Here is a 13,066-nt window from a genome sequence, read left to right as displayed (position 1 = left end):
CAGCTCAGACTTGCCACTGTCAAGAATGCCACAGACCCTGAGCTAAGGGAGCAGTTTCTGACAAGTGGCATCTCCCCAGGCAGTAAGGTTTATTCTTTGCCACCCTCTGCTCCTTCCACGTACCCACTGCAGAACAGTATTTAAGAACAGTATTTAAAACAGTGTTTACACATGTAAAACCTGAGTGGGGCATAGAGGTCCCTTGCCAGGAAGGAGGCATTTCTAACCTCCAAGCACTCTCCTCTCCACATGTTATTGAGAAAAACTGGCAAAGTATCACTGAAGGCCCTGCTTAGGGGATTTGAGCTAACAAGAATCAGAGCAACACATTCTTAACTAAGAAAAAGGAATATGGGAATTCATTAAGGTACTAAGCATGAAGCAGCCATCACCACTAGAAGAAAACAGCAAATCCAGGATGCTGGGCTAGCCAGAGACTGCCAAGCAGAAGCTTAGAACATTACAGGATGCAGCCTAGGATAAAGTAGTAGGAAATAGAACTAAAGGGTACAGATAAAACCCAGAACCAGTGTTAAGGTTGTAACTTTTATTTTAAAAACATTAAACAGTCACAATAAGCTTATAAAAACCATCCAAAATATCCACAACGCCATTACAGAACAAAGAGATACCATGTGAGGAAGACCTACACATTTTGGTCCAAGCCAACACATCTCTAATGCAAAGTGGGGAATGCTCTTATGCACAGCTGTAGGGGGAGTTTCCTAAAACACAGATGTCCATATGGAAATATCTCTGCAAGTGCTGGAGGCCTAAAGGAAGGGCACAATCTGTATAACTGAGCCAAAATATGAAAGTTGGAATTGAGGGTAGTCATATAATACCTCTGGGAATAAATACCTGACAGAGAAGGCTGATGGAAAGCAAGGGAAAATCAGATGTAACAGAATAACATTGTGCAAAGATGGGAGTATTTTAAGTAACATCACAGGAAGTATTTCACAGCAGCAAGTTTTACTGATCTCTGCAACTGTTTCTCATTAGGGAAGGTGAAAAAATCTCATCACTAGTTACAGAAAACACCATAGGCACTCCCAGAATATACTTTGATTGGAACTTTAACCTGCTCCAAAACAATGTTGTCAATGTTTGGTTTATACATGCTACCACAATTTTGCGGTCACTTCTGCCTTTTGGAGCCTTTTTAAATTCCTCTTACTCATCTTGAAATCTGGGGGTTTGCTTCTTTTATAGGATGTTCAGTGATGAACTCTGAGTTTGCAGGTAAATTTCAATTTGATTGTGACCATGAAAAAGGCAGGTCTAAGAACAGGAGCTTGAAATTGTAGCTATCCCTTTGCTGGTTTTAGATAGCACTTGTGCGGGCCCAGACTCAGAACACTGCAGTCAGAGAAGTAACAGTCCCAACCCTTGATAACAGAAGATACTGCATGCGTTACTTTTTGCCTTCCTAAAATGAGCTGTGATAGCTTGCAACTAGAGCTTGAGAACTGTGTACATACACTTGATTGCCTAGCAATGAGACAAAGGGAAGACCATTACTTACAATGTACCGTTTTTGTCTGCCATATCCCATCTAACAGGCAATATTACACAGTTGCACACGTCTACACAACACACTGGACAACAGTGGGCATTGCAACATCATGCAGATCTTCCAGAGGACACAAGGGGCAAAAACATTTGACCTACAACCAATCAGTAGACTGAGTACTATAGATCTTTCAGACTAAGCTAACATATTCCAGTAGCTCTGCTCTCTACTCCTGCATCTTTATGATGCAGAACCTTACACATGCTGTAACTGACTGGTTGTTCTACAAGAGTTACATTATGCACCTTCAGTATTTATAATTGTCACATAAGTTGTATGAGGTTAAAAACTATATTCCAAAGATGTTTCACAATCTGCAATTTTCAGACTTTCTGGCCTACTGGAATATAGCAGAGAAGTCAAAAAGGCAAGAAAAGACAAAAGAAAAACCTCACCTTCTGGTTTGCAGTTACCACCCTCAGTCATCCCTAATGCTTAACTGATGTATAAACTAACAACAGCCCCTTGCTGCAATACCACACTTTCCAAGTAGCACTCCAAAAAAAATTTATATCACCACTCAAAACATCCCAAATGACATAGGGATTTTGGTTGATAAACAAGTTTGCCTCTTCTCACCAGTACTGATCAATTTGAATCTTTCCAGAGGGCAGAAATAACTTTGAAAGGTGATGTGCAAAATTGGCTCTGATCTACCATCCAACACACCTGCCTTACTGTTTGGTACTGTATTTCTCCTTTACAATTTTATTGCACCTCAAGTCTACAGCATCTTCCATTAGAATAGCTATTTGTCTTAAACATCTTCAATTTCATTCTGTACATTTTTGTACACCATTAAAAAAATAAATATTTACAAAGTGACATACAAATAAATAAACTTAAGTAAAAGTATGTTCCCAGTCTATACAAAAAATAAAAGAACAGGAAAAAATATGCATGTAACTTGGTCCCCTTTTTCCTGAGGCTGAAAAAGTGCACACTGGATAGGAAAAAGCTAGGAAATGGCTTTTTGGTAGGCTTCTTAAATTCCAGTGCACACTGCACACACATACAGAGTAGACTCCAAGGGCAGGGGACTTGTTTAGCATGTAACTTTAACTCCCTACAAAAATAGTATTTAAGTTACATTATGGTCACTGCGTGCACAAGTACGTTAATCCCAAATAGCAGTTACAGGTGAGAAAAGCAAAAATACTGCCAGCTGTTGTCCATTCACCTGATGTTTGTGGCAGATAAGATGAGATTTTTGCTAGAGTGCCAGGCACCTTCTGGTATTTTTAGAATGAGATTTCATATCAGATTTGCTTAACGCTGGTAAGCCTGGCAGAATAGTGCAGGGGGCGGGGGGGGGGAGGAAATACGTGGGTGCAAAGACAATAGCAGCAGTTGGGGGAAAAAAATTGTCCCAGTTCTCACTGTTTCTTTGCTCATTCCTTTAATGACTCTTCGAGGATCCAAGAGTCAAAGAAGGGGTGCATCATGAATCTTAGGCATCTTCTTTGTCAGGTTCAATGCTGTTCATCTCCACCATGGGGTTTTTCTCCACAGGTGGTGAGGTTGTGGGGCTGGTTCCTGCTTGTCCTTCAAAGCCCCTGGAGATGTCTTCAAATGTCCTGCCCCTGGTCTCTGGCACTTTGAAGTATGTGAAGATGAAAAAGATGACCAGGAAAACAAGGAAGATAAGGAATACATAGGGGCCACATAGTTTCTGCAATGAGAACAAAAGCAGGTTTTAAATTTGCAAAAAATCATAAGCCTAAATGCAAAGTCATTTTCTGTTAACATATCAGAACTCCAACACCCTTTATTGAATTGTCCTCAAACAAGATTTTTTTTTTTAAAGATCAGGTTGATGTAGGCTTCTGAGATGCTTTAAGCACTCTTGAAGTGACCAAAATTAAAGCTTTTAAAAGGAAAGCTTTTAAATTAAGATGGCTCTAGGCTACAAGCAGTAGCCAAGCAGGACATATGATCAGCCACACTCTAAATCAACCAGAACACCATAAAAGATTGTCCCAGTCCTCTGGTCAAAGCAGAGCCAACTTCAAAGAGATCGGGATGCTAAGGGTTGAGATTCCACAACCATTCTTAACACCTATTCCAATGCAGCAGCACTCCTGCAGTTCTTTGCAATCCAGGTCCTTACCTCTGCATAGGGGAAGAGCATTCCCACCAGGAAATTAGAGGTCCAGTTTGAACAACCAGCCACTGCCATGGCTGCAGGACGTGGGCCCTGACTGAAGAGTTCTGCCACAATAAACCAAGGGATAGGACCAGGGCCAACCTCAAAAAGGGCTACAAAGCCGAAAGTAGCAACAATGCTGATGTATCTGATCCATTTCACAGCATCCTGCAAGGGAACAAAACTATCAAATTCAATTTGAGAAGCAAACATGGCACAGCATAATGCAATGTCCATTAACATGGTCTACTTTCATAGTTATATTATGAACACTGTAGCACAGTTCTTCCTGCAAGAATGCTGTACCCCACCACGTGCTCCACCCTAACCCCAGCTGTACCTGCCTTGCCCTGCAATTCTGCCCTCTACTCAGCTACAGACCTAAAGATCCCCCACTGCAGGGAGTCTGGACAAAAACACCGATTACTCACCTTCAGAGCTAAAGCAATAGTCATGACAGCAGCACACACAGCCATGCCACCCAAACCAACTAAATGGAGTGTCCTGCGTCCTGCACGCTCCACCAGGAACAGCTGGAAATGTAGCAGAAAGAAAAATCAGTGACTGTCAGCAAGAACAGAAGAGGCTCCCTCCAGTGTGAACTGCACTGCTTTAATCTATCCATAAAGTCCTCAGTGTCAGCAGTGATCTCAGTGCAGTTTATCAGGCTGCTCTCTTCAATACATTTATCCAGTTCTTGCTACTGCCTTTTTCATCATCATTCTCCCTCTTCCCCTCAAGCACTCCTCACCCTTCACTACCTCTCATAAAACAGATCTTTTTCTCCTTCCCCCTCCCATTTGATGGGCTCTTTGCTTTTATATGCCAATAATTAGCCCACTGCTTTGCCACAGCATAGCTAGTTATCTTTAATCACATCCCCCCCAAAGATCCCATGCGGACAAGTTATTTCTCTCAGAAGGACCTGTTCTACTTACCGATACAACAGTGAAGACTGTGTTTACCACACCAGCTCCAATGGTAGCATACACAGGCTCTGTGATACCAGCTCGTTCAAAAATCCCTGTAGAATAATAGAATACCTACAAAGAGAAGCAGAAGCCAAAGTCAGATGCCATAACAATTCTAGCGCTTATGAGTGTGTTCCTCATTCTCTGAATAATGAGAGGGTCTCAACAGGCACTCAGCAGTATAAAAGCACTCAACAGCACGAAACAGCATGCTTCCAGTCAAGTTTCATTCACTTGATGCATGGCTGCAATGCCTTGCCATGGTGCCTGGGAAAAGTGGAAGCCACTATAATCTGTTTAATTTTGGCAATTTCTTGCAGTATCACAAAAAGTAGTATTGTGATTCTGTGATTTTCCAGTCAAAACTGAAAAGAGGTCTTTGCAAGCCTAGTTCTGTCACAATGAGTTGTGCACAACTATTCTGAACCACAAGGATAGCCAGAGGCCCAAAAATGAGAGAAAGATAACTCACAGCATTGATGCCTGAGAGCTGCTGGGAGAGCTGTAGAATGATGGCAATGATAATGGCTTGACGATAGTTTGGAGAACGAAAGAGCTCTAGCACAGTTGCTTTCTTCTCCTGAGACATTTTAGCACTCTCTTCTTTCATCTCCAGGATGTCTTGAGACACATCTTGTGTGCCACGGAGCTTCTGGAGAACTGTAGGGACAAATCCAGAAGTGCAAGGTAGAATAATCCCACAGACAGGAGATTCCCCCAACCCCTACACTGCTGTTTCAGGGAGGGCACGCTTGGAAGACAGAATCACCAAACAAGTCAGTGTTTGGTCCTCCTTTGTGGGAAAGAGCCTCTACATGTAGCTGTTGCTCATCTTTTTAAACCAGAATTCAGGGTGCTGCAATCACCATGGAAACCAAACCCAGGCACTGTTCATGTAATTTGTGCTCCTAACTTGCATTTGATTCCTAATTCTGTTCATACACTTTCCAGAGCTGGTTTCATCCCTCTGTGGTAGGAGAAGGAAACCCTCCAAGCTCATTGTTAAACATCAGTTTATTTCCTGCCACTCAGGAGGAGCCAACAGAGCTGCATCAGCAGGTCCTGCTTCATCCCATCAGGCCAGTTGCCACTCCCAATTTCTTAATCCTATCAAGGAGTCTGTTGGGATGCCAGGTTTCTCAAAATTCCTGGCATCAGTGCAATCTAAAGGATGGGAAGGCAGGTCTGGTGCCCTCTGGGAATCACACCCTTGTCTACCACAGGCTCTAAAGGTAATCCCAGCCTCCCACTCAAGCCCAGGGCAGGCTAGGAGCCACAACACAGCCCTGCCCCTTCAGAAATGAGTTCTTACCTGCTTGTGCTTTCTCTTCCTCCATCTTGTTGATCAACAGGAAGCGGGGGCTCTCAGGGCAGAACAGAAGAGCCACACACTGTAGGACTGCTGGGATGACAGTGAACCCCAAAAGCAGTGGCCAAAGTGCTTCAGTCCCCATGATCCCCTTCAGGCCAAAGATCTACCCATGAAATGGAGAGAAAAGATGATTTAAGTCTGCTAATTCCTTACCTCTATGCCACAAAGTATAACAGGACAAAATATTGTACTCGATGGCAAATGGCACTTCACAAGCTCTCAGTCCCTCACCTGACCTTTCCCCTAAGTACAAGATCAAGTTTGTCAAGCCTACCTGGGCCACCAGGATGCCTACAACAATGCCCAGCTGGTTGAGGGTTCCAAAGGCTCCACGGAGGCTGGTGGGTGAGACCTCACTGATATACATGGGTACAAAGCCAGTGCAGAGACCACAGAAGAGGCCAATAATGAAGCGCCCAATGATCAGCATCTCCACGGACTTTGCAGTCTTGGCTAAGGCCATGAGAGCACCACCAGCAAAAGCCAAGACGTTCACCAGCAGCATGGAGTTCCTCCTGCCAGGGTAAAGGTAACAAGATTGAGCTTTAACTAGAAATAGTGTGAGAAAGCCATGGGGAAGAGCATAAAGCTACCCATAACCCTCATCTTGGGAGCAGGAAAAGAACAGCAATTCCCATTCAGCTCCTGCCTTGACCTGCAACCACTTCTTTCTTTTCACAGCCCATGCATTCTTCCTCCCCCTTTCTCCCCAGAACTCCAGTGCTAAATGGGAAGTCACTAATTGCTTGGATTCCTCCTCTCAACTTACCTGCCAAATCGATTGACGAAAAGGCTGACTGAGAAGGAGCCGATCATACCTCCCACTGAGAAGATAGCCACAGAAAGGGACCATAATGAAGTAAGAAGCTCTGGAGAGGCAGGCTCTCCACTCCGTTGGTACAAAGTTCTGTTGTAGAAGGCCTGGATGATCTGCAAGAAAAGCCAGGTGGGTAAAGTGGGTTACAATCCTGTGAGAGGCATTTTGTACTGGGTGGGGGGAGAATATTTCTGTAGTCTTCTGTTTTCATGGAGTCAAGCAGCAAGAACAGGACAAAAGATTAAAAGGATGCAGCAAGTCAAGAAGGCACACAAAGCAAAGATCAAGACAGAAAAATCAGAAATTAAAAATTCAAGAAGTTCAGAGACCAGAAGCAGAATGATGCAGGAGGGATTGTTTCACTGACTGGAAAGCATTGATGATGTTTCTAGATGTGAGTCACTGCTGATGTTTAAGGTTGAGATGAGAGCAAGAGGGAAAAACACAACCAGAGAATGGAGGGGAACATTTATGGTAACAGCAAAAACCCAGCAGCAGTGCCATTTCCAATTTGAGGCATGTTCTTTGATAATAAGAGGAAGGAGATGCAGCCTCAGAACACCTGCTCCCAGCAGAGGGCAGCAGGACATTAGCTAGGGAGGGGCATCCACCCCCCCCCCACCAGCATGTGATGTTACATCTATTCCTGGAGATGGGGTGGATGTGGTATTAGTGACTCAGTTCCTGAGGAACCATCTTAGTGCAAGAAAACCACGTTTCTCATTTACTTCATCTTTTCTTCTTTTTTATGGTGCAAACATATTATTTTGTCAAAAATACCCCAGTCACAACTCTTTTATAAGCACTAAATCTGCATTTCAACTGAGGAAGTCTGAGAGATGGCCCCTGAGAGAAACCAGAGCAACTGTAACCTCTACCAACCTTCTCAGCTCATTTCTGTACACTGCTCACTACTTGCCTTCTGCCCCAGCTGGTTCATTCTGACTCAGAACATCCTGCCTCATCCCCTGACCCGTACAACAGTCTAGAGAGTTAATCAATTTGTGACAGATTGGAGAGCAGGGTAGCACATGGCAGCATTTAAAACAGAAGAATCAAATTATGTTTCTTCTCCTCTCATGCCCTAAAAGGGAAGGAGGTGGGTTAAAACTGCTAGCCCTGAAGTGGCTGATGTTCCAGAAAATGGCAGATGGACCCTTCTTTATCTAGACATTCTGCACTCCTAATTAAATTCTCTGCTTTCTCCTTTCTAGTAACTTCTTTGTCCTCTGAATCTCTTCCTTCACTTCAAAAACCAGAACCAAACTATTAGCTGCTTGATAGACAGCTCCCCCCCTTTTCTATGCCTTTTTTCTTCATCAGCCTCATATCCGTATTTTTCCCCATTTCACCCATCCTCCTTACCTTCTCAGGAGCATTGATGACACCAGTGTTGTACCCAAATTGGAGAGATCCAATAGCAGCAATAGTAACAGCATAGATAAGGGGTGCAGTAATTTTCTGAAAGAAAAGACAATTGCTTGGTTAATTTGTTTATTCATGCTTTCTACACAACTTGAGCACAAACAGAAGATGCAGCTGTACCTGGAGCTATGGAACATGGTTCTATCTAGCGAGGGTATGTACCAGTAACAGAGACCCTGGAAACAGAGGTGCAACTGGACAGCAAAGAGTTTGGTGACTGTGAGAAGGACCTGACCAATGTTTATAAATCCTGACATTCAACTATTCTCAGCTCATTAATAATGAAAACACTGGCTCCATTAGTGGCTGTTATTTTGGGCTGATTTGCTTTATAGAAAAGATTTTGCTGATCATGAAACAAGGGCCAGACTCCTCCTCATGCCAACCGAGAAAGCCACTGCCCCCTTCTCCCCACCCCCCCCCCATACATTCTTAGATCTGCACCAGGTCTACACTGGCAGTCACTCAACACTTGCCCTCTTCAGCAGCAGGTCTGCTTTTCCCAGGCTAGGACTTCCCAGCCCTGCCCCAAGGCACATGAGCACAGGAGCCTAGGGTGCCAACCTTCTCCCTTTATTTGTCTTGACACTGAGTCAATACTTGATTTTTTTAATAAAGCACAGTCCCTGGAATTTGAGGGTATGTAAATTTTATTTATTAAAATTAAAAAACTGCTGAGCCTTACAGCCATCAAGGAAACAGCTCCAACCTGCACAAGTCCCAAAGACTGAGAAATTAAACTGTCAGTAAAAAGCATCTGACACTTTTTTTTTTTTAAATCCAACATTTAAGCCAGCTCTGTTAGGGAGACAGGGGGGAACAGGTGACTCAGGAATTGGAACTTACACTGCCAGTGCCTAATTTGGCACTATTTGAAAGCACATGCTTGTCTCAAGAGGGACTGTAAGCTTTTCTAGAAGTTTTAACAGTCCCCTTCCCTTTCCAAATCTTTCCAGTTATTCTCCTAAGGCTGGCAGGGCAGATGCAAAGCCATGGGGCCTACTGTCACAGTTTCTCCAATTTCTCATTTTCCAGCTCGCTCCAGAAGTGGCAGTTCCCAAGGCTGCCAGGGCTCACACCACCCCCTGCCAATCTTTTAAGCCATGCATGTAGGTGCTTCTGGCCTGCACACTCCTGCAAAGCTACCAGCTAGGCCTCAGTAAGCAGAAATTGAGGAAACTGTTCTCATGCATGGCTTCCCCTGCCTGTATCATTTAAGTATCTCAGTTTGAGGTCACTTCCTACTAAGGTTAATGCTGCAGGCAGAGGACACAAGACCCCATGTTCTTGCATGGGGCAGATGATTCCCATGGTACAATTGACACATGAACATACTCCAGAGGATCCAAGCCTTTTCTCTGCCACCCTGTGACTGTTCCCCTCATTTTAGAGGACAAGTTGTGGCGCAAAGCCACAAGGACACAGCTTTTCCAAAGCACATGGGTGCCACTAAAAGGCCATTAAGACATCTAAGCACTTTTGGGACTCCAGGCTAGGCGCCCCATAGCTGATATACCAAAGGGGATGACAAAGCCCAGCTGTGCACTACTTCCAGCACAGTGACTCAACAGAAGGGAATCTTTCCCCTCAAGGCTCTGCTTTGTCATAGCTAGCAGTGGTTACAGTCGACTTTTTTCTTCTGGGGGCAGCAGGGTCTACAGGGTACCTGCTCTGGAGGCATATCTTGCCCTCATGGCACATACATAAGGCAGTGGTGAGGTTGGTTCTACTACCACCTTTCGTAATGCGTTTTCCGGAACATCGCCGCTTATTCATCTCCATCTCCTGCCCGGCATCACACCACCCAAGACATCACATGGCCAGACCCAGCCCCCCCAGCCAGCCAGCCAGCCCACGAGCTAATGTATGGACCATTTGTTACTGCTCGCGGTGCCTCACTTCCCAAAACGCAAACAGAGCTCAGAAACAACGCAGCTACATCCACCCCAACCAAGGCGGAGGTCTGGGCACCAGCAGAGCACTCACCCACCACCCTTCCCCTCGCGCCACATGGGAGGTACCTCCCATGCCCTTCACCGCATCCTGGAGCGGCGCAACTTGTTGAACCCCCCCGGGATGTCCTGACGAGACCCGGGCGACCTTGCGGTGCTGCTGCCTCCTTCCCCTCCTCACCCCCACGCCGCTCTCGCCAACATGGCGCTGGGGACGGCGTCTCCGTGACGGGAGCACCCCCACACACCCCCCCGGGCACGGGCACCGACCCCCGGCCCCCGGGCACGGCGCCCACCCGCTGCAGGGCTCCGGAGGGGCAGGGGGGGCCGGCCCGATCTCCAGAGCCGAGTAACGGTTTTAACGCCGGCCGCGGCGCCGCCTCATCCCATCCCCATCCCCATCCCATCCCTATCCCCATCCCCTCCCCTCCATCCGGGCTGCAGCCGCGCACACGTGAATTGGACCGATACCAAGTAACCGCGCACACGTTAATCGGATCGATAGCAATTAACCGCGGGGACACGCGAATCAATCCTCACTCCCCTTCCAAATAGTAAAAAAAAAAAAAAAAAAGAAAGAAATAAAAATAAATTAAAAATAAAAATAAAAATCAACCGGCTTTCACAAACACGCTACCCCCCAAATAATAATAATATTAAAAACCCATCCTTCCCCAACAAACACAGAAATAACCCCAGCCTTTAACATAACCCTTAATAACATTATTACAACAACCTTTCCCCGTCAGACGGGGCTGCTTCCCCCCTCACGGCACCCACCTTCTTGTCGGCCATCTCGGCCGCCCAACGGCTCCCCGCGCCTAACGGACCCCGCTCCGCTCCTCGCGCACCCGCTGCCGGCCCTGCCCACTGCGGCGCCTGCGTGCGCGCCCGGCCAGCGGGGCCGCATTTATGGGCGTGCGCGGGGCGGGGCGGGGCCGGGCGGCACCTCAGGGGGGTGTCGCACCACAGGGGGGGGGCCCAAACGTGACTTTCTGCTTATTTTGCTTACACATACGCATGGGACAAGTAAATGTGTACAAGTAAATATGTATATACACATATATTTACATCACACCTATAAGCCATGGGGGCAAAGCTGGGGGTGTGGCCGCCTTTGGTCTCAAAACCCGTGTTTTTCTGAGCCAAATCGGCGTCCTCAAGCAGCACGAGGACTCTGCCGAACTCGGATTCCTCCAAAATTTTGGAAACGGTTGGGGCAGGAGGGAAGCCAGCTGGCTCGTGCTGTTTTTTCAGCACGAGGTTTGCTGCCACCGCCCCCGCCGCCACCCACTTCTGAGGAACTCCAGCGTCAACGTTTTGATTCCGTTTCTGCTGTTTCTTGCTGACCACAGGCAGGCTAACAGGAATTTACAGCCCAGATAAGGCTCATGAGTACACAACACCTATTAAAAGCATTTTTAATATTTAAGAGGTGCGACACAAGCATACACACACACACATATATATATGTACACAGTTCAGGTGAGGTGGCAGTGTCCCCTCACGGGTCTTTCTGTGCTGCTGCAGCAGCAGGGCTGCTGTGTAAAGGGACAAGGAGAAAAATGCGCATTCCTCTCTCTGGGGCTACGTGATAAAAGCTCGTCCTCACACCCCCCGAGGAGACAATGGCGGTGGGAGAGGGGGTGACACACAATAGCCCCTGCCCCAGCTGCTCGCAGGGCCATCACGGCAGCCATCAGCCCATCGAAGGGCTCACGGCAGGGGGGGAGGCAGATTAAGGCCTGGGAGGATGTGACACTGCGGCTCCCTGCCCCCGAGGGCCATCAGCCCCATTGTCCAGGTGTGGAGCCAGCGGGGGGAGAGGTGACAGAGCGGGGCAGGGCGGTGCTGCCGTGCACGGGGGCACGCAGGAGGCAGGGGAAGTGCTTGGGGTTTGCACGGGACTCGTGATGAGAAGTTTAGGAAGTAATCAAAGGTGGGGAAATGGAAGAATCCGGGTCACTTGGGGAGGAAGGAGTGTGGGAAAATGGAGGGATAAGGAGAAGAAAGTTTCTGTCCCATGTAGAAGCACTGGCTGGCCAGCCAGTACGTGCCTCATCAGGACGCTCAGTCCTTACATGCCAGTGACTCCAACTACTGACTCCTTTCCTGGGTGAGGAACTCTCCACTTTGGGTGTGTACATGTCTGTAGGATGTTTATAAAGGAGCACTTGCTTTTTGGAGCGACCAGGGGAATCCCAGAGAGCTCCCAGAGAGGCCTTGGTGCTAGCAACTGGGGAGACTGGGATCGAGAGTGAGCTCGAATGCTAGATGGAGCTACCTGGTACACACACACACTTATATGTATTTATATGCATTATCACAGAATCACAGAATTGTAGGGGTTGGAAAGGACCTCATTATATATATATGTATATATATATATATTTCCCACTAGACTTCCATGCTGCTCAGTCGGGGAGGAGAACAGAATGAGGTGCTGTTTGTGTTCATGTAACTGCTCTGTGTTTGTGTGGATCTGTGTAGCAGGCGTGTTATCTAAGTATATATACTTAGATATGTATATATGTACGTATACGTATATATGTGCGTATATGTATACATATATACATGTATGGTGTATATACGTGTTTTCATGCATGTGACTACTGAGAATACAGGCTCAGCCTTGTTTGCGGCTGCACCTGGGAGCAAGGAGCCGTGGCAGCCTTGCTTTTACCAGGCTGCCAGATCTGGTCCTAATTCCTTAACACTCTTTGTCTCACTGATCTTGGCTCACGTATATTTTTCTTTTTTCCTAGCTTGTTTTCCACTTATTTGCAAGCATAACAAACTCCACCTCG

The 13,066-nt window shown here is 46.5% G+C and overlaps 1 protein-coding gene across 1 annotated transcript; it reads right to left on the bottom strand.

The window, feature by feature from the left end:
* Positions 1-532: 532 nt before the first annotated feature.
* Positions 533-11,141, bottom strand: LOC311445102 (solute carrier family 2, facilitated glucose transporter member 3). The gene is made up of 10 exons (XM_084536825.1): positions 11,040-11,141; positions 8,248-8,343; positions 6,835-6,995; positions 6,340-6,580; positions 6,006-6,168; positions 5,166-5,353; positions 4,661-4,765; positions 4,154-4,255; positions 3,687-3,890; positions 533-3,248 (listed from the first exon to the last, which is right to left on the bottom strand). The coding sequence occupies exons 1-10, from the start codon at positions 11,052-11,054 to the stop codon at positions 3,027-3,029; spliced, it is 1,497 nt and encodes a 498-aa protein (XP_084392951.1). The 5' UTR covers positions 11,055-11,141; the 3' UTR covers positions 533-3,026.
* Between the last annotated feature and the right edge of the window lie 1,925 nt (positions 11,142-13,066).

This window comes from Aythya ferina (assembly GCF_964211825.1).
Source record: "Aythya ferina genome assembly, chromosome: 1".
Lineage (NCBI taxonomy): Eukaryota > Metazoa > Chordata > Aves > Anseriformes > Anatidae > Aythya > Aythya ferina.
The sequence above is the reverse complement of the archived record's forward strand: the minus strand, read 5'-3'. Positions and strand labels throughout refer to the sequence as shown.